This window comes from Nanorana parkeri, unplaced genomic scaffold (assembly GCF_000935625.1).
Source record: "Nanorana parkeri isolate BGI_ZX_2015 unplaced genomic scaffold, ASM93562v1 scaffold922, whole genome shotgun sequence".
In the NCBI taxonomy this organism is placed as follows: Eukaryota; Metazoa; Chordata; class Amphibia; order Anura; family Dicroglossidae; genus Nanorana; species Nanorana parkeri.
Genome location: NW_017307190.1, coordinates 517814 through 538900, shown reverse-complemented (window position 1 = coordinate 538900; position 21087 = coordinate 517814). Strand labels below are relative to the sequence as shown.

At 42.4% G+C, this 21087-nt stretch overlaps 1 protein-coding gene across 1 annotated transcript; it reads right to left on the bottom strand.

Moving 5' to 3' along the window:
- Nucleotides 1-1780: 1780 nt before the first annotated feature.
- PIH1D2 (PIH1 domain containing 2) lies at nt 1781-17269 on the bottom strand. The gene is made up of 5 exons (XM_018566141.1): nt 17087-17269; nt 14799-14922; nt 14203-14436; nt 3813-4105; nt 1781-1930 (listed from the first exon to the last, which is right to left on the bottom strand). Exons 1-5 carry the CDS (start codon nt 17267-17269, stop codon nt 1781-1783), a joined length of 984 nt encoding a protein of 327 aa, XP_018421643.1.
- Nucleotides 17270-21087: the final 3818 nt, after the last annotated feature.

Here is a 21087-nt window from a genome sequence, read left to right as displayed (position 1 = left end):
GAAGGATTCCACCAAGGCCTGCTAGCTGAAGGATCGGCCGAAGCTACGGCCAGATCCTTCGGCAGCTTTGTGAACAGACCCCATAGTGTATTTCCAATTTGTGTAAAACCTTGTATTCCGGGACCTATAATAGCTATAAAACTGGTTCTCAGGTTTAAAAGACTTGAACTGGCTCCATACAGGATATAACGTGTATATATAGCGCCCGAGCCAGCAATCTACACCCTTTCCATCCTCAAACCAAACACAGAATAAATATTCTAGGTAAATATTGACAGTTCCTTGAGTTATGTAGTGTGCATTTCTAAAAAGAAATCTGTCCAGCCAGGGAGATTTCCCTTCCTGTCCCAGAGATATAGTACGTTGGAGGAAATCTGTCCAAAGTGAGGGACAATCCCCTCTTGGCCAGTTATCACTAGAACAGGTGTCCACGTTAAACAATTTCTCTCATTCACACAGATTTCAAATGTTGGATTTCTGTCACTTTCTGCACGGGAGACAATGGTCACCATTATAAATACGGAAGGTGAATCTCCCCAGCAGGTGCACAGGCATACAACCATCGAGTTACTGGACAAAGTTTGTTCACTGTCAAGAATATAGCACCTCAATTATGGACACATAAACCGTGAGATAATCATAGGAGATGGAGATATATTTATCCTTTTTTGAATATCAATCAAGCAATGAGTCCCCCCTATTATTTTACCATGACGTCTCCTCTGTCTGTCTCTTGTACTTTGAAACAAGGATGGGGATGTGCTCCTTGCAACGTTTAAAAATCACACCACACATGATGCCATGTAAAGCTGTGTATTTACTCTTTATTCTTGCTCAGTGCCTCGCTGTTATCCCAAAAGGTGTACAAAACTGTAGCTGCATTCCCTGTAAATGTCTGTGATGTAACATCTCTGTTTTAAATAAAGAATTTACAACAACAAAAAACAACCTGACAGGTTTTAACACCTCCGCACGATAAAGTTACTATAAAGTTTTTATTTTACATATACTTTCAGAAAAAATACATGTGGGGTATAAAAAATATGTAATGTTAGATAGAAAAAAAACTGCGCTAGGAATCAAATAACAGCTGTGCTTAATAGGTGAGTACACCCGAAAAAAGAAAATAGCAATGCGCTTCACAAACTCAAAAAATATTCCTAAAATGTGAGAAAAATTTGTGTGAAATTGTCACAAAGTGATAAACAATTTTGTGTCATACACAACACCTGTGTTGCACAATGCCTGTGCTGATGATAGTAAGAAAAACTCTAGGTCTAATGGTCTAGACACTATAAACCATAATAAACATAGAAGACAAAAAAATGTGTTAGTACATCTCATGTGTACATATAGAAAATCCTGTGTTAAATCTCACAAGTGATGTACAACTCCCTCTTAATCTACATAACCATATGTGAAGTCCATTACTTCTTGATACAATAAAGTCCTTGAAATATGTGAGGATATATCTTCCAACACCACGTCTGTGAATGCAAAAACAATTAGTGAATCAGTGCTCTCCAGTCTCCACCGTGCTCAAAGATAAGATCTGGCCGCACTCACCGACTCCTATTGCTCACCATATTTCAGATGAACAATTAGCGCTTTGTTTCTTTTTTCCTATAAAAATATGCAAACCAAAGAAATATTCCTGTGTCACTATTATAACGTCCTCTGCTTTGTTCTTGCTTCTAACTCATTTGTAGGACGCTTCATTCTGTTCCTCCACATTTGGTGCCATAAGCTAAGCACTGGGTGCCTCTTGAAGATTACCATGTTATACTCCTTGATTCTCTGCTACTGACACAGTAACAGTCAAAGTACCATTTACTTTGTTGTATGTTGCAGTAGCTGAATCCTCGTTGACCAACACAGGAAGGTCTAAGTGCAGTCGGTACTTTCCAGGGACTTCAACCATTAAATCATCCTGAAACACAAACAGCAGGATTTATTTCCTTCAGAATGTCACTTCACCAAAATCATCAGCAGAATTTCTTCAGTGAAAGAGTCACTTTAAAGCGTTTTCTAGAAGTCAGATGTGCTCACCTACCTAACTACTACACTCTGCACAGAGAATATCACTGCGGTTTCCCTTTCAAATTTTAACAGCTTTGTCAGAATAGTTGTTAGCTGCTGCATATATATCACAAGGTTTCCAAAGCCAGCATATTAAAGGCAAATGACAACAATAACTGGAAGACATTTACAGGGTTATTCCCAAAAGGGTGAAGAGTTTGGAGAAGGCAGGAGAAGTGAACAATCTAGGACAACATAGCTGAACTGGAAAGTGAGCTGCATTGGAGAATGTTTCCAGATCAGCTATGTTGTCCTAGATTATTCACTTCTCCGGCCTTCTCCAAACTCTTCACCCTTTGGCGAATAACCCTGTACGTGTAGGGCCTCAAATTTACCTTCCTGAGTGGTACAAGCAACACAAATTCAGCAGTACAAAAACAGGGTCTGAGATGGATAATAATAAGTCATCAGTAAAGAGCAAACATTCTAGATTCCCCAGATATATCACATCCAATTTTATTCAGACGTTGCCATATGGCTAATGCCAAGGATTCAGCTGTGTATAGAAATACCAAAGACAGTGGACAGCCATGACACAACAGATCTTATTTGTTCTGAAAAGCATGGACCTATTTTCACTCTCATTGTTGGGTTGTAATAGAGGAAAGATATTAATCTGCAAAATGTATATGGAATCCCATTTTTATCAGGAAAATATAAGATCAATTTGTTGTGTCAAGTACCTTAAAAGCAAACTGATTCACTTCACTGCCCCAACCAAACCACCCCCCACCCCAGCAGCACATTGTGACTTTTTCCTCACTCTTCGGCTACTCTATTGAGCTGCTGTGAGCAAAGAAATACCCAATACTTCCAGGTATGGAGGATCAAAATGTAATCCAAGGATTAAAGAGGTGCTTGTAATCACCATAAGATTCCTGCACCTTTACAGCATTGTAAGGGATGGTTAACACCAGCCAGCCTTGCTGAATGCACCGCCGCTGGTGTGCACTGGAACAGTGACAATGCACCGGTCTTGGCATACCGCACTGTTTACCTTTTTTTTTTTTTTTGTTCAAGCTTTACTGAAAAGGTCACAAATTACATCTCATTCAGTTCTATCAACTGCAGTGGCATAGTGATGAGGTGGTTTGCATTGCAACATGCTGTACTGAAAAAAAGTAGTGGAAGCAGTGCTTTTTTCCAGTGCACACCACACTGAACACAAGGCTTTTTGCTTTGTCTATGCATTGGAACTGCTCTGGGCAAGGCTGCCAGCGCATCCTCAACGCATCTGGTGTGAATGAACCCTTAAGCTACCCATATGCAGCTTGACTAAAGGCCAATTCTTGATGAATCAGCAAAAATTTCACCCGTGGTTGCCTCTGTCAGCACCACCTTGCTCAACACAAGTTGATTTAAAAATCAAAGGAGCAAGGTGGAAAACTGTTTGGCGAACACTGACTGCATCAAATCAGATGTAGCCACTGCTCGGTTATAAAGGCAGCCATGGTTGTCTGAATACTGTAGCTGGTAGTGGAGATTCCTCTGTCCACACCGTTGAGCATGGATGGGGGAATTGAGTGATTTTCTCTCGTTCATCCCACAGGCTGACAAGAGAAAATCTATGTGTGTGACTAGCTATAGTTTGTACAGCCTGACAGGTCCACTTTATTGCTATTTAGATAAGAACCCAATTAACCTACACTGTAATCTCCCCATTTGTCATACATCTTGATGGATTTAGCTGTATGCAGAAGATGTTTCATTTATATCAGTGTTTCTCCTGTTACCTTAGACACACTTAGCTCACAATCAGAAACAGAGCGCACTCCATGTAATGCAGCCCTCAGGATTATTTTCTGTGGTGTCCCGGACAGGTTGTTAATGACAGACAGCTCATGATGGGGAGTAGGTATCAGATCTTCCTCAGCCAGCTCCGTACTGGAGATCACCTCTATCAGGGAAGCTTTCGAAGGCTTCAGATTGCTCTCCTCCAGTATTTCAATGTGTGGGCTCACTTCTTCTTTCTCTTCTTCTTTCATCGAAATGTTTTTGATCTGTTCCAGTAATGACCTATCTGGAGCTGAAAGACAAAATCATACAGATAATATCCTCCCACATATCTAATACTGAGACTAAACAAACCTCGCCTATCTGTGCGATGTCGTGATGATTCAGGAGGTGACGAGGTCAATCTGTTACGACAGATGTGAAGTCACCTGCCTGTTCGGCACACAAGAAATATCTGACTCATTTAGAAATTCACTTGTCACATTTTTCTCGGTTTTGCAAACTCTTGGCAACTGTCTGGAAAGCAGTCTACAGCATTTCATGCACACAGCAGGCCCAGATGTTTTAACCCTTTTGCTGCTGAAATGAATCTCATTTTTATCATGTAGAATATTTCTGTAAATGTGTGTGAAATTATATTTTTAGGGGGAAGAAGAAAAGAAAATTTTAGTGCATAAAAACCGAATATAATCTCCAATTGTTTCTCCATTAAAGAACAACTCTGGGCACAAATGTGATTAACCCTTGCTGAGCTACCCCAGCACTGATGATGACTCAGGGATCTTAGATCGTTGCAGTAAAGTGGGGCGGAAGGGACCGGTCATGTTCACACCATGTCCGGAGCAGATCTGCAAACCCAGTGCAGTGCGTTTTTGCCGCTTTTTTTTGCCAGCTTAAGATTGGCTTTCAGATGCAGTCCAGTGCGTTTGTATGCTTTTTTAACATTCCCATTCGTTTCAGTGCATTCCAGACCAGCAGCATTTCTTTTATCTGGACCGGAATAGAATGGAATATACTGCGCTGCTGTGAACAGAGCCCAAAAATACAATAGGGATACATTGGTGTGCTTTTCTGGCCCGGGAACAAACTGAGCTGGTCTAGAAATGGTCCGGACATGGTATGAACAAGCCATAAAATGGGCTTTCAGGTGCTGTCCAGTGTGTTTGCATGCGTTTACATGTGTTTTGGTGCATTCCAGTCCAGAAAAAAATAGTGCATGCAGCAATTCTTTTCCTCCACACCGGAACGGACTGCACTAATGTGAGCAGAGCCTAGAAATACATTGGGATGCATTTAAGTTGTGGACAAAAAAGTCCGGATCTGGTGTAAACAAGCCCTAAGGGTCACCACACACGTTACAATCTGACCATACAATTTATGTACAATCGATTTTAGATTTACCAAATCTATGTAATATGTGGACCTACCTAATCCATCCAATCAATCTGCATCCAATCAGGCAGGTCCTTGCACGACATAGTTGTTGGTAGATCTAAAGGAGATTGTATAATCAGATTGTAAAGTGTGTGATGAGCTTTAGAGCAGGCCGGCTCAGAGGATCAGGTGAGTAGAACTTTTTTTTTTAACCTAGACAAAAACTTTTAAAACAATTCAAAAAATGCCCCGAACTCCAATTTTTGGCTTTATTGTACTTGGCGCAACAAAAACAAAAATAAACCTATTAATGTTGCCAAACATTTTGAGCACAGTCATGACACAGACATGGGTTTGTTATTAGAAGAAGCAGGAGATACTTTTTTGAGTCTCTGTAGGAGGGAAGTATATTGGATTTTCATGATGAAAATATAGAACCTAGTCAGTTTGGATTCCAAACAGGATGTTTCCTATTATTATCAATGATTGCTTGCTTCCCTCCTCCGAGTCCTATTGTTAATAATAAGATAATTGGCTTTTGCTCTGTATTTTATTTTGCCACATTTAGCACGTATGTTGCTGCTCATCTATATATTTTTTCTAGCTTTATATACCCTGCACCAAGTCTATTTGGCCACTAGATGTCACTACATACAGTCGTGTGAAAAGGAGAGTACACCCCTCTTTCAATTCTATGGTTTTAAAGGAGAACTATGAGGTGAGGGCTTTTCACTCACCTCATAGTTCTAGCCGACCTGTGACAATGAGACTGCCACAGGTCAGCTCAGTAGATCGGGAGGTGAGCGAACACATACCGGGTTCGCTTACCTCTCGATCCCGTCACGGCTCTCTGCCGTGACAGGGGGAGGGGCTGGATTCCCCCCTCCCATCTGCCAGCGCTGACTGGTGGAACAGACGGGGGAGGGGGCGGGTACAGCTGGCTCTGCCTCTAGATAGGCAGAGCCAGCTGTCACTCACGCAGCTGGGCAGATCCCGTCGTCTAAGTCGGGATCCGCTCCGGCTGCGGCGTCTCAGTATATCGCGAGCTGTAGCTCGCGGTATACTGAGCTTAGGGTGACGGGAGGACGCTAGTTTGTGTCCTCCCGTTACCCTAAGGAGAACTATGGGGAAAAACATTGACCCCATAGTTCTCCTTTAAGTAGGGATTGACCGATCAGATCTACCGATAATCGGGGGCCGATGTTCCAAGATTCTTTAATTATCAGTATTGGGTAAATGTACCTATATTGCCGATAATAAACACTGCAAATTTCGCACAGTGGGTCCTATGGTCGGTCCGGCCGGCATCCCTCGATCAGCTGATTGAAGCCGGTCAGAAAATCTATGAAGGAACAGAGCCAGCAGCCTTAGAGCTGCAGCTCTGTTCGGGTATTCTGATAGCGAGCACTGTCAGAATACAAATAAAACAGCAGATAGCAGAGGAAGCAATATCCAGCCTGCTATTGGCGATTCCAAATTGATATAGCCAATAGCAGGCTGGCTATTGCACCCGCACACTGCCTGCTGTCAATCAGCAGAGGAGGACCTGAAGAATTGGGTGGGTGCAATAGGCAGCCTGCTATTGTCTATTGCAATTTTAAATAGCCTATAGCAGGCTGGCTTTTGCACTGCCCGCTGTTTACATTCAGCTGCTGGCTGCAGAATCCTGCTGCTGGCAGATGAATAGGGTGGGGGAGGGGAGGCTAAGTAGGGGTAGGCTGATATCAGGCGACTGCATGCTGTTTACATTCAGTTGCTGGCTCAGCTGGATGTAAGCAGAATACTGTTACCTGATATGTTATCGGCCTGAAAGGTGGCCCATAATCAGTATCAGTTCTATAAAAGAAGCAAAACTGTTTTGTGATGCACAGATCCCTGCTTTCTGGAGACCAACCCCTAGTAAATTTGTTTAAAAAAAAAAAAAGGAGGAGGGATAGAAAAAGATGGGGTTTTTTGGTGGCTCCAGCCCAATAAAGTCCAATAAACATCAGTCTCATAGAAGTATAAAAAGTATACATTTATTGAACAATATATAATAAAAGCATGAAAAATGAATGAAAGGATAAAAATAAGAAGCATATACCTCAGGGGAAAAGATATACCTCCTATCACCCCCTATACACCACAATTGAGATTTTTGCCTAAATGATCATAATCTCATACATGTGAGGAAATAACATCATAATAACATAATAGCAAGGCAACTCAATCTGAGACAGGTATTAATGGAATGTATCTCAAGTGGAAAGGGTGAAGGCTGATGCGGGTGATATGTTGCTTGCAATGCTAGAAAGGCACTGCCTGTAAACTCGTAAGCTTAGTTATTATGATGGTATTTCCTCACATGTATGAGATTATGATCATTTAGGCAAAAATCTCAATTGTGGTGTATAGGGGGTGATAGGAGATATATCTTTTCCCCTGAGGTATATGCTTCTTATTTTCATCCTTTGATGCATATTTGATGCTTTTATTATATATTGTTCAATACATTTATACTTCTATGAGACTTTAAAAAAAAAAAAAAAAAATGATATTGGTCCATCCCTAGTTTTAAGTATCAGGACATAATCAAAATCATCTGGTCCTTAGCAGGTCTAACAATTGGGTAAATACAACCTCAGATGAACAACAAGACATGACATATTACACCGTGTCATTATTTATTTTACAAACATAAAGCCAAAATGGAGAAGCCAAGTGTGAAAAACTAAGTACACCTTATGAGTCAGTAGCTTGTAGAATCACCTTTAGCAGCAATGGTGTGAAGTAGAGATGCACCGATACCAAATCGTACTCGGTACAAGTACAAGTTCAGATACTTTTCCAGCTCCAAGACTAGACTAGAGAAAAATTCAAACGTTAGGAGGCAGCTGTCCTTTCTTAGCATCTCACAGAGCTCCTGGGATTTGTACATCTCTGTTTTGATGTATGATTTTGTTTTTATAAATATAAATAAAGGGATGCACCGATACCAGTTTTGCAAGTACAAGTACTGGTACTTGCCCAAGTACTTACAAGTACCGATATATTTTTGTTTAGTGTCATGTGACAGTTTTTCTAAAACAATACAGACCAATGATTTCAGGACAGTGGTGGAGCGCCAGAACCAGGTCCCAGCTGCAACCGTGGTAGTTCTCATGAAAATGCCAAGTATCTGCACTGGTATCGGTGGATCCCTAATTTGAAGTAATCTGTTCTGTATGACTTTATCAGTCTCTCACATCATTGTGGCCCACTCTTCTTTACAACCTTGCTTCAGTGCATTGAGGTTTGTGGGCATTTGTTAATGCACAGCCCTCTTAAGGTCCCGCCAAAACATTTCAATCAGGTTGAAGTTTGGACTTTGACTGGTCCATTGCAACACTTTGATTCTTTTCTTTTATAGCCATTTTGTTGTAGATTTGCTGGTGAGGATGGGATCATTGTCCTGTTGCATGGTCCAATTTTGGCCAATCTTTAGCTGTTAGACAGATGGCCTCACATTTGACTCTAGAACACTTTGGTATACAGATGAGTTTATTCATGTGGCTGTAAAACAAGCCCAAATCATCATCCCTCCACCACCGTGCTTGTCAGTTGGTATGAGGTGTTTGTGCTGATATGCTGTGTTTGGTTTTCACCAAATGTGATGCTGTGCATTACATTCGTCACATCTCCACTCTGGTCTCGTCTGCCCAAAGGACATTGTTCCAGAAGTCTTGCAGTTTGCTCAGATGCAACTTTGCAAATCTATGCTGTGCTGCCATGTTCCTTTTAGAGAGAAGAGGCTTTCTCCTGGCAACCCTTCCAAACAAACCATACGTGTTCAGTCTTTTTCTAATTGTACTGTCATGACATTTAACATTTAACATGCTAACTGAGGTCTGTAGAGACTGAGGGCTTTTTCACAACATGTCCAGACCAGAACAGTTTGTTCCAAGACCAAAAAAGCATCCCAATTTGTCCCTATGGTATTTCATGGCTCTGTTCACACCAGTGCAGTCCATTCCGGGCCAGACAAAAAAAAAATACTACTTGTCTCATTTTATCTGGTGTGGAACACATGGAAACGCATCAAAAATACATGCAAATGCACTGGACTGCACCTGAAAGCCCATTTTAAGCTGGAAAAAAAAAAACACAGTAAAAAAAAAAAAACACAGTAAAAAAATAAAAAAAAAGAAACACACTGCACTGCTTTTTGCAGCTCTGCTCCACACATGAGATGTAACTCTTGGGGGTTTTTTTGCAGTTTCTCTGAGCATTGCACGGTCTGATCTTGGGTTGAATTTGCTTGGACATCCACTCCTGGGAAGATTGGCAACTGTATTGAATGTTTTCCACTTGTGACTAATCTTCCTCACTGTAGAATGATGGACTTTAACCCCTTCGTGACTGACGACGTATGTTTTAAGTAATTTTCAGGCCTAAAATGTGGAATATAACATGGGTACAAAAAATGAAAAAAAGGCCTCAGTCATGAAGGGGTTAAATTGTTTGGAAATGGCCTTATAACTCTAAACAGATTTATGTGCAGTAACAATTGCTTCTCATCATTGCTGATGTCTTGCCTCCTTGGCATTGTGGTAACACACACCTGAATGCTCCAGACCAGCAAACTGCTAAAACTTTGGCTTTTATAGAGGTGATTGCTGATGATCAATTAAGCAAGCGCATTTCATTAGCAGCACCTGGGTGCCACTTAGCCGGTAAAGGTGTACTTTTTTCACACATAACCTCCATTTTGGATTTATGTTTGTAAAATAAATAATGATACGGTGTCATTTGAAATGTGTTGTTGTTCATCAAAGGTTTTATTTACCAAATTTTAACACCTGATAAGGACCGGATGATTTTTATTATGTCCTGAGGTCTCATTCACACCTAGGTGTATTGCATATGCGCGTCCGTCGCGCGTTTTTTACCGTGATTCGCTGTAAAAAAGTCGCGTGACCGTCGCGCGTTTCCGAAGGCTACTTGGCTGTATCCCAATGGAAACGCGCAACAAAACGGCCCAAAGTAGTACCTGTACCTTTTCAGGCGTGGGCCGTTTTGTAGCGCGTTAGGGACCGGCAGAAATACGCCAAGGTGGGAACGAGACCATTGAATACAATGGGATTTATATTTTTGAGCGTTTTGTAGAGCGTTCGTCGAGCGTAGAACGCGCTACAAAACGCTCAGGTGTGAACGAGGGCTAATGCTTAGAACTGTAGAGTTCAAACAGAGTGTACTTTCTTTTTTACACGACTGTATTCTTTATGGAGTATGCTTATTGTTCTGTGACTTGACTTGGTTACTGAATCATAGTTGTCAGTTTCCCTGAATCATTGACCACATCAAGTAATTATGTTTATGCCTCTTTATCTCTTACGAATAGTGTTTTTTAGATAGGGGAGATATGTGTGAAAACACCTGCAGCATGACTGAATGTGGGTGCGAAGTTTCCTCTCTCCATGATAACAATTTCATTATGCACCAGCTAACTTCACAATGACCTTATCAGTAAGCACCTCTACATGCAAATCACATCAAGCTTTCCACATTTATGCACAAACTCTGTGAGCCTTTTATATGTTCACTAAACCTTTAATCAAGCAGATAAGTATCGTGGACCCGTTGTGTTGGATATTTATTTTAATTTAGGGACATTTACAAAAATCAAAAAATAACTGAGATATGTACATTTATGCACAATACTCATCTAAACCCTAAAGCTGAGCTCTGGGCACAAAAACCTAAATCGATACACTACTCAACAATCACAAAGGATAAAAATCCACTTTGTGTGCACCAAATGTCTTTACAAACCTAGACATTGCTTTGTTAACTACCTCCGGGCCGGACCGTAGTAAAAAAACGGCCGGCCGGGAGCTCTCCAGATCTGGGTCTTTAGACGTCCGCTCAGACACGCCCCCTCGTGCTCGCTGCTGGGCGCTCGCGAGCTGGAAATGTCCGATATTTAAAAGCAGGCACCGATGCCTGTTAACATACAAGCAATCCGCCGGCTGTAGAGCCCCCCCCCCCCGCCGTTGTCCCGCTGATCCCGGGCTCCGTTGTGCATGGCGCCTGTGTCACAGGGGATCAGAGGGAGATTGTTAAACGAGCTCCCTCCGGTTCCCTCTCCCCTGCAAGAATGCGTATAATTGTATATTACATCACTTCCGCATTCCGCATTCTTGGGTCACTCTCCAGTATGTATGGGTCCCCACCCATACACGCAAACATGCGTCGGGGGGCGCATACGTGCAAAAAAGACAATTGCGCCCATTACGCCGCACATGTTACATATCACCACGAATGTTGGAGTGAGAGCAATAATTCTACAGCCATCAATCACTGATAACACTAAACTGATGAGCGGTAAAAGCTTTTAAAGCGTCGCCTATGGCCAATTTTGGGTATGGTAGTTTTCTGCGATTTCGCGGGTGCGCGCAATTTTAAAGCTTGACATGTTTGGTGTCTATTTACCTGACGTCAAGCAAAACAAACGACAAACGCACTCATCAATTTGTTACCAGTTATACAGTAAGGTGCACACGTAATGGGCTTTGAACAGTAAAACAGTAGAAAGGCATCATGGCAAACTCACAAACCAGAATGTAAAACAACTTGTCTCACCACTAAGGACAATGACAGAGGTTTGCCTATAAGAGGTGCCATGATGCCTTTCTACTATTTACCCGACGTGACCCCATCTTTTATATTTTACCAAAAAACTGGGTAATAATAAATGTTTCCTAACAATGTAAATAAATGTTTCCCCAAAACTTTTCAGTAATTTTTCCTAATTATAGTAAAAAATAAAATCCCCAGTGGTGTTTAAATACCACCAAAAGAAAGCTCTGGTATAGCTTGGTATACCAAGCTTTCTGGTATACCAGAAAGCTTGGTATAAATTCATTTCAGTACAGCGTTGCATGACGGAATAAATGTCAGTCAAAGTACCGCAGCGCTGAATACTGAAAAATGGCCTGGCCAGGAAGGGGGTCTAAACCCCTGGTCTTCAAGCAGTTAAAGTAGCAGTGACATCAACATTGCTGTACATAGCTTGTTCAGAGATAAAAGCTGTAGGAAGGGCCCAGAAGGTCCATCAACTATAAGTCAAAATTTCACACTGGATCACTGCACAGGTCCAGAAGAAATACACAACGCTCACCAAGATTCAAGGCAGAATACAGATACCTCTTTTACTTATCCTAGGGTTCAGCTTTAATATATCTGTAGCTTTCTTTTTATCATGTAGTAAACCAAAAACCAATCAGACCGCTCCTCCGCGCATCGGCAGGGGATTTAACTAGGTGCTCACTAGTCAGAGCATGACAACGTTCTGAAATCAACTATTATTCAAATGTAGAAAACACCGGTCGCACACTGTATAACGCTGGAACACTTTCATGAAGAATCTGAAGCATCACTGTGTCCCACCCAAGCTTCACCCCCCTGACGCATGTCACCCAATCCTGGGCTAAGTCATAGACATTTCTTTCTAGAATAGCACTGATAGTTAACAATGTCCAGAGGTTTTAATAAAATATTTTAATGTAGAAATTCTGTGTAAATCATAACTCATCTCTTCAGGGAAGCCTATCCCACCTCAACCTAACCACTGAACCATTACATTCTCAAACAATTCATCCCCACACAGCTACCTCATCATGTATCACTGGCCACTCCCTTTTAGATTGCAAGCCCTCACGGGCAGGGCCCTTGTTACCATCTTGTCTTGAATTGTATTGTGATTGTAATGTCTTCCTTATATTGTAAAGCGCTGCGCAAACTGTTGACGCTATATAAAGCCTGTATAATAATAGACTAAACTTTTCTGAGGCTCAATTCAATTGCTGCAAGATATTTTTATGGTCATAAGTGACAACAATAATTAGTATCTTTGAAGAATAAAACTTGGCAATTGTTGTGCCTTGATTAATCATGCTAGGTACAACTATGGTAGTGCCTTCCAAATCTACCAACTCACTTGAGGCTTGTGCGACTTACCAACATGACATGATTAAACCGATCAAATTGGGCAACCATTGTATGTGTATAAGACCTTTTTCAGGAGAAGTGATTGTTCCAATTTTTCCCCAGCCTATTGCGACTGTATTCCCCTAAGACAGATTGACAATAGGAATGTATAAACAGTGCTTCTCCTCATTCCATGGTAGGTGTAAACAAGCACATTTGGCTGATCTGAGGATGCATGTTTGTAGAAAGGTTTTTATAAACTGCCTGTCCCAAAAAAAAGTAGTGACTTTTTTTTGGCCAGGCAGTGTATTAAAAGGAGAACTATGGGGTTAAAGCTTTTCCCCATAGTTCTCCTTAGGGTAACTGGAAGACACAAACTAGCGTCCTCCTGTCACCCTAAGCTCAGTATAGCGCGAGCTACAGCTCGCGCTATACTGAGACGCCGCAGCTGAAGCGGATCACGACAATTATGTCTGGATCCGCCCAGCTGCGTGAGTGACAGCTGGCTCTGCCTATCTAGAGGCAGAGCCAGCTGTACCCGCCGCCTCCCCCGTCTATTCCGCCAGTCAGCGCTGGAGGATCGGAGCGGGGAGGGGGAATCCAGTCCCTCCCCTGTCACGGCTCTCTGCAGGGATAGATCGAGAAGTGAGTGAGCGCCGGTATGTGTTACCTCACTTCCCAATCTACTGAGCCGACCTGTGACAGTTTCATTGTCACAGGTTGGCTAGAACTATGAGGTGAGTGAAAAGCACTCACCTCATAGTTCTCCTTTAAGGACCGAATGGAGACTGGACACACCTAGACAGTACATTTGACTACCATCTACAGTCCGTAGATAGTTTTAACGTCTCATTCGAATACTACACATTCCAGAGTCGTGCAGATTTATAAGACACTGACCCTTTTTTATCTTCTGAAAATTGTATCTTCCCAGCTTAGAAATGTGAAGGTAAATTTTAAATAGAAAGCGTAGCAAGTGTACATTATTTTTTTTAGACTACAAAGATCTTTTTGTTTTATTGAAAGCAAACAAAAATATTTACCTGTAGCAATCATGACTCAACTTACCCTTTTCTGATTTTGCTTTGATCTTTGTCGGCTTTTCCTGTTTACCTTGTAAATTCTTCCTCAGTGTGTGTAAATTACCCTTTTGTCTGATTGGTGCAATATGGTAAGAATGGCAGAGGGTGACTTTGTGTTGCTGTTCAATGTATTTCATTGCTAGGCGGATGAGCTGATCCTGTTCTACACGATCACTCTCTGCTCTCTTCAATACCTCTGTGCTGTATGCAATGTCAAAAACTAGTGGAAAAACAGAAACGTTTGCTGTATCAGAACCGTTAAAAAGAAGAGTTTAAATGCAAAAGTACAATCCTCACATATTTAAATAAAAAATGCTAAGCAGAGCCAATGCTTCTCTAAGCAGCTAATTGCAAGCGATTCAGCCTCCTCAGAATTATAGCTTGTACTGACTTGTTGTTTTGGACTATAAAATATTTTCCGCTTTAGCTTGCAACTCAAAAGATGTGCAAGTAAGTTATAATTGCAGTGACTGGTAGTTGCTTTTTTTCCCCCCCTCTCTTTGTGACATTTTTATTTTGAACCTGTTACCAGTAAATCCCTTTTACAGTTACGATTAAGAGAGACAATTGAGACAAACTCACCAGTCCCTTCAGATGTATCTTCCAATTTCCCAGCAATTAAGGGCATGGGATGTAAGTCAGACTGGGGAGCTGGTACCTTTTTCCATCCACATATATTAATAAATAGCATCCTTTCTTCTGGATACTGTAAAATAAACACACACACAAAATACACAGTAAATGGGTCAATTTTAAACTCTGGTCTTCTTAGCACTGTCCCCTTCTGTTAAAATCTATGGCCAGGTATTATCCAAATATGCTCCCAAACCTTCTAACCCCTTTTAGAACATGTCTCGGGTGAATTTATTTTCTTTTATCTTGTCTTTATGTCACAAACGGAGATAAGAACCCTGCTTCTCTGTCTAACAACCTTCCCTGTGAGTGGGGTGTAAGGGGTGGCTGGTAATCCACCAGAGACCCATTCAAAAGGTGCTTATATATAGCTACTGCCTACCCCCAGGTCACTCTACAGATGTGGAGGAGGGTTGGTACTTGGTGCAGAGAAACTGAAATAAGAGAGAGGTATGAGACACAGGACAGCTGGAGGTGGGAATGAGGCAGGGGACTACAAGTACTGAGATGCCATGGCAGAGGTACAGACTGTGGATGCAGCAGAGACTGCAGATGCAAAGAGGCTAAGATCATGAGTGTTGGTTAGACTATGGAACAACAGGACAGCTAGGGCATGGGTGCAGCAGTGGCTAAGCTGCAGATGCACGTGGAGACCAGGCCAGGTTGCAGCAGTGATAGGGCTGTGAAAGCAGGCTGGGTGAAGGCAGGATACAGGATGAGTGCAGTATACACTAGCTTCAGTAGCTCAGGGAGTATTGGACACTATACTCAAGCGGTGACAGCGCATCCTGCTGAAGATTAAATAGATGAAGCAGTCATGTGGTGCAGCAGGGACACTGCAGGGAAAACCGGGAAGTTCCTGTGGGAGACAGAAAAGGTGCCAGCCCAGGCACACGGACAGCAAGCGAATGTGACATTCTATATAGAGAAACAGCTTCACCAGGCTTGTTTCTTTTTTTGCAGGAGAAGCTGCTGGAAGTTGTGCCACCCAATGTACGTTACGTCAAGATTGACTTCATCAGGGGCATGATGTAACATAACATAGTGTGGAGCTTGCAACACAGAGCTGGGTGGAGCAGGTGGAGAAAGTCTGGAGAGCGTTCAGCTGATCTGACGGTGTCCCTGCATGCACCACAATGGTTTTATTTATGCGATTGGGCTACATGCCTACATTTTATGTAAGTTTTTATTAAACATTTTATACAGTGAAGCAGTGTGCACTATGGTACGTGTTTTCTCTCATTTTTGGCTGATCCAACGTATTTACTGCTGAGTACCAAAGAGGACCAGGTAGAGATCCAAACATGTCAAGCTTTAACATTGCGTGCCATGGCCATGGGTGATGCTTCAAAAGCTTTTACTGCTCATCAGTTTAGTGTTATCAGTAATTAATGGCCCTAAAATTATTGCTCTCACTCCCACATTCAAGGCAATATGTGACATGTGTGACGTAATTGTTGTTTTCGCACGTAGGCTCACCCGTCACGTTTATATGTGCGTACATGCAGGGGCCTTACATTTTTTTGGGGGTGTTTTTATTTTTTATTACACTTAACTTTACTGCTATCACATAGGGGGGCTAAAAGCCCCCTATGTTATAGCCAATATACAATGCAGGTCATCTTTATGGAGACATCAGGGGTCTCTAAGACCTCTAATGTCACCTTGGACCCCTAAAGAAGCTGAGGAAACAGAGATCTGCTTCACCAGCTTCTGCTCTGGCTATAGCAGCCAGAGAAATGACACCTTCCGACTTTAGAGAGAGAAGAGGACAGATCAGCAGTGGGAGAATGCTGATCTCTCCCCTGTTCTCACTGCTACTAGCCGCTGTGCTGGTTCCGGGCCCACAGGGGGGACAGCGGAACCCGGGATAACCGGCAACGGCGTTGGAGGGGTGCAGAAGGGGGGCACGCTTTTTAGTCTCATACAAGCGATCAGCCGGCTGTAGAGCCGGCTGAACGTTTATATGTAACAGCTGCTACCGCATGTTTACATTGCCAGCGGGATTCTGCGGAGCAGAAAAAAATTATGTACATGTACGTCCATCCACTGAGAAGAGTCCGCCCATAAATTTACAGTGGGCGGACAGCAGGTGGTTAATAGCACGGCACATTTACACTCATATTAGAACAACTTGGATTTGCTTTGCTCCTCCAGTCAAAAATCAGTCTGGACATACAGTTAATATCACTTCAAAACATTCTGAAAGAAGATGTCTATTATTTTTTTTATCTTACCAATATCTTAGTTTGTACACACAAGAATGGTTCTGGGGGCTCCATGAAGTCTTTTCCTTCCTTCATATGTCGCTGTATGAACTTCTGATAACTGTCTGGGCTGTTTTCAGCCATATCATCCAACATGCTCCAAAACTGGTTGACCTGAGATAGCAGCTCATTTGGTGTGACTTTGCTGTTCATCTTGACTGTGTGCAGAGTTAAGCACTATGGACCTCTCTGCAGAACCAATGTATAGACAATTTTGTTTAAAAATGCAACAGCACATAAGAGGAATCAGAAGAACTCAGGGGCTCAAAACTCTATAAGAAAACAGGATGTGTTTGTAATCAAAGTGTGATAGACACTTAAATAGATGTTAAAATGTGCTGAAGAGGAACTTATCACCAGGAGAAACAGTGTAATCTGGCATAAAAGGGTGATCTAAAAGCACCACAACATGACAATAACAATAACTGCCATAGAAAACCTCTTCCTCTGCGGCTGATGTACTGACTACCTTGAAGACTGTGCAATATGCAAATTTCAGCCTTGCAAATTTTATCATGCAGAGTCTTATGCACCACTCATCCAACATTAGAACATGGGGTGTGCAAAGGGAAAACAACACAACTTGTATATATACAGTAAATAATATACACAAACAGTTAAACATTAAAACTTATTTTTTATTGAGTAATAAAAGAACTTAAAATAACATTTGCGCTTGTCACTGCACCCCTAGATAGAGATAATGGTTATTCTCTGCAATAAGGTATGACCTCCAGTTTGTATGTGGCTGCACAATTCCATATAACTACAATAAATATAACAAGCATATACAGCATCTTAAACAAGTCATACATATGTCATGTTAAAAGTGAAGGGCCTAAAAGGAGTGGGGCCCTGGATCGTTTATTTTGGTAGTTATTCCAGTTGACTATCAAGTCTGGTACTGGAGGGAATCCTCTTTCAGGAACTCTCTGAAGAGCAATGGACATTTGTGTTCGATGCCTGTTCAAGGGGTCCAGCCAACCCCCACACATTGCACTAACATTATCAACACTGTGATGTGATCCCTTTAATACATTTTGGGACTTTAGGAGTAGGATCCACGCTGTGCTGGTGACATATTTCTCTGCAGATGACCTAAGGGTGCAGGGAGGAAAATGCCAGATAAGTTGTGTGAAGTCCTGAAGTGTTTTTTTTAATTAGAAGTGTCATTCAGTAGAACTTTGGAGAGTTTCTGGCGCTCAATAGGTCCCCCTTCATCAGGGCTTTGCAGATGTTGAAGAAAAAAACAAACATATACTGGACTGATAGACCCTGAAAGGTAAGTCACCTCAGCTAACACTGGTCAAACCTCTGATTGTTTATTTTGAATCCCTACACATTCAAAGTTTGCTCAGGTTTCAAATCTTACCTGAGCAAGTTTGCTCAGGTAAGATTTGAAAATGAGACAGATAAGCTGATCGGCTGCAATGCAAATCTGCTCCAGTTTTGATAAATTCCCCCAAACTGTTTTATTAAAGTGGCTCCCTGCCACTCTTTTAGGAATGAACCCCTCTATTCTCTTCAGCTGTCCCTATTTTTGGTCTGATGTACAGATACCTAAGAAAATGTTTTTTTATTGAAAAGGAGAACTATGAGGTGAGTGCTTTTCACTCACCTCGTAGTTATAGCCGACCTGTGACAATGAGACTGTCGCAGGTAGGCTCAGTACATCGGGAGGTGAGCGAACACATACCGGCGTTCGCTCACCTCTCGATCCTGTCATGGCTGGATTCCCCCCCCCCCGATCCGCCAGCGCTGACTGGCGGAACGGGCGGGGGAGGGTACAGCTGGCTCTGCCTCTAGATAGGCAGAGCCAGCTGTCTTTCACGCAGCTGGGCGGATCCCGGCATAATTGTCGGGATCCGCTTCAGCGTCTCAGTATACCGCGGGCTACAACTGGCGGTATACTGAGCCTAGGGTGACTCCAGCGCTGACTGGCGGAACGGACGGGTACAGCTGGCTCTGTCTCTAGACAGAGCCAGCTGTCACTCACGCAGCTGGGCGGATCCAGACATAATTGTCGTGATCCGCTTCAGCTGCGGCGTCTCAGTATACAGCGAGCTGTAGCTCGCGGTATACTGAGCTTAGGGTGACAGGAGGACGCTAGTTTGTGTTCCCCCGTTACCCTAAGGAGAACTATGGGGAAAAGCCTTAACCCCATAGGTCTCCTTTAACTGCCAAAAGTGTTATTATGTCCTACAACCTTCATCATTTTGTTTGCCATTTTAAAATTCCAGTATACAGGAAAAGAAATAGTGGAATAAAAACAATTCTGGGTTTTACCGATCATTTTCTGCATAAAGATTCTTAACGGTCCAAATAACTGGAGGTGTGGCAGGGATGTGTCCATTGCTTAAATACATTGTGCTGGAAGCTGTCCATCTTTCTTAATGCAGAAAGTTGGGAGGTATGAAGTTTGTGGCCCGTAATGCACTGACTGTTTTATGTGATAGTGTGAGAGGATTATTAAAGGCAAATTATGAAGCTGTCACATGTTGGCTCTATTAATCGAGAACTGAGTGATCACAAACTGCCGATCGCTCAGTTCACAATCATCTCCCTGCAGAGAGGGGTGATTGTCAGTCACCTCTCCCCACAGGCATTCCCCCCTCCCAGCCCTGCCTGTGGGGATGGTTAGGGAAGGGGTGGGCACAGCTGACTCCGCCTCTAAAAAGGCAGAGCCAGCTCTCAATCAGGCAGCGTGGTGGATCCCAACAATTTTGTCAGGATCTGTCCCGGCTGCAGCGCAGCTTTGCGCTGTCAGCATATAACAGGCAATATCCTGCTATATACTGAGTTTTGGGTCACAGGATGAAATTACTATATGTCCTCCTGTAACCCTAAAGAGAAATATGGCAAACAAAGGTTGGGTCATAGTTCTCTTTTAAGAGATTTTGGACTCTTTACCTGGAATTCATTAAAAGTGTCACTTGTTGCACCATTCGTGCAACAAATGGCGCAACTTGTGACAGATTTATGCAACTGTCGGTAAGGTGTATCTGTTGTTGAATTGCCTCAGACAGAAATTTGTCTGTGACACAATTTACTCCACCATGGAAGAGATTTTATTTACCTCTACATTTCTTATCACCAATAGGGCATTATTTCTTAATGGATTTGTCGCAGCCATATTAAAAGTGTTGCACATAAAACTATCTGAACTTGTCTCAGGCATTTGAAATAGCAAGAAAACTTTTGCATGGCCTTGGTACATTTGGTGCAGGACTTTCTTATACAGCCACAATGCCAGAAAAGTGTCACAAATGCCACTTTATCTTTTGGCTTGGTACTCCTGGTATATTCTATATTCTTTGGGTCACTCCCGTGGTACCCATTGGTGGGTATCTCTGCAGCTCCTAACAAATAAATACCTGAAGCCCCAGGCTGAGTCTCTGATGAATGGGGCTTTCTGGCTTGCGTTACTGAAATTACTCTTCATGATTACTTCAGAGTCCAGTATATGATTTTGTTTTAGCACTGCAAAGCTCTGAGGAGGCCCTGACCTTTGAACCCCTGAAACGCATTGGAATTCTACTGAATGTGACTTCTGGAATTCACAAATAATGTTGGGGCTTTCTACCTTGCACCCTCAGCTGTAAAAATCTTATAGAAAAGCTTTTCCCTGTAAATAAAATGTAAGCACAATTGCTAAGCATGTAGAACTGGTCAGAAGATATAAATAGCTGATGACGCAGTCTGTATGGATTTTATTGTACATTTGGTGACACCTGATAAATACTGACCTTTGCTCCCTGGGACAATCCTGCAGGCACAAGACTGTGAGTCATCAGACTGTGTGTGGAAATGAAGAGGGCTGTGTACCTGGCAGGATACAACAGGAGAATACGCGTGCTCTGGGACACAATCTGCAATACACTTGCCTTCGTCAACACAACGCTGTTGCCGTGGCAACGACCACACGGTGCATCACTGAAATGCTTCCCCCGCGTCTACACACAAACGTTCCG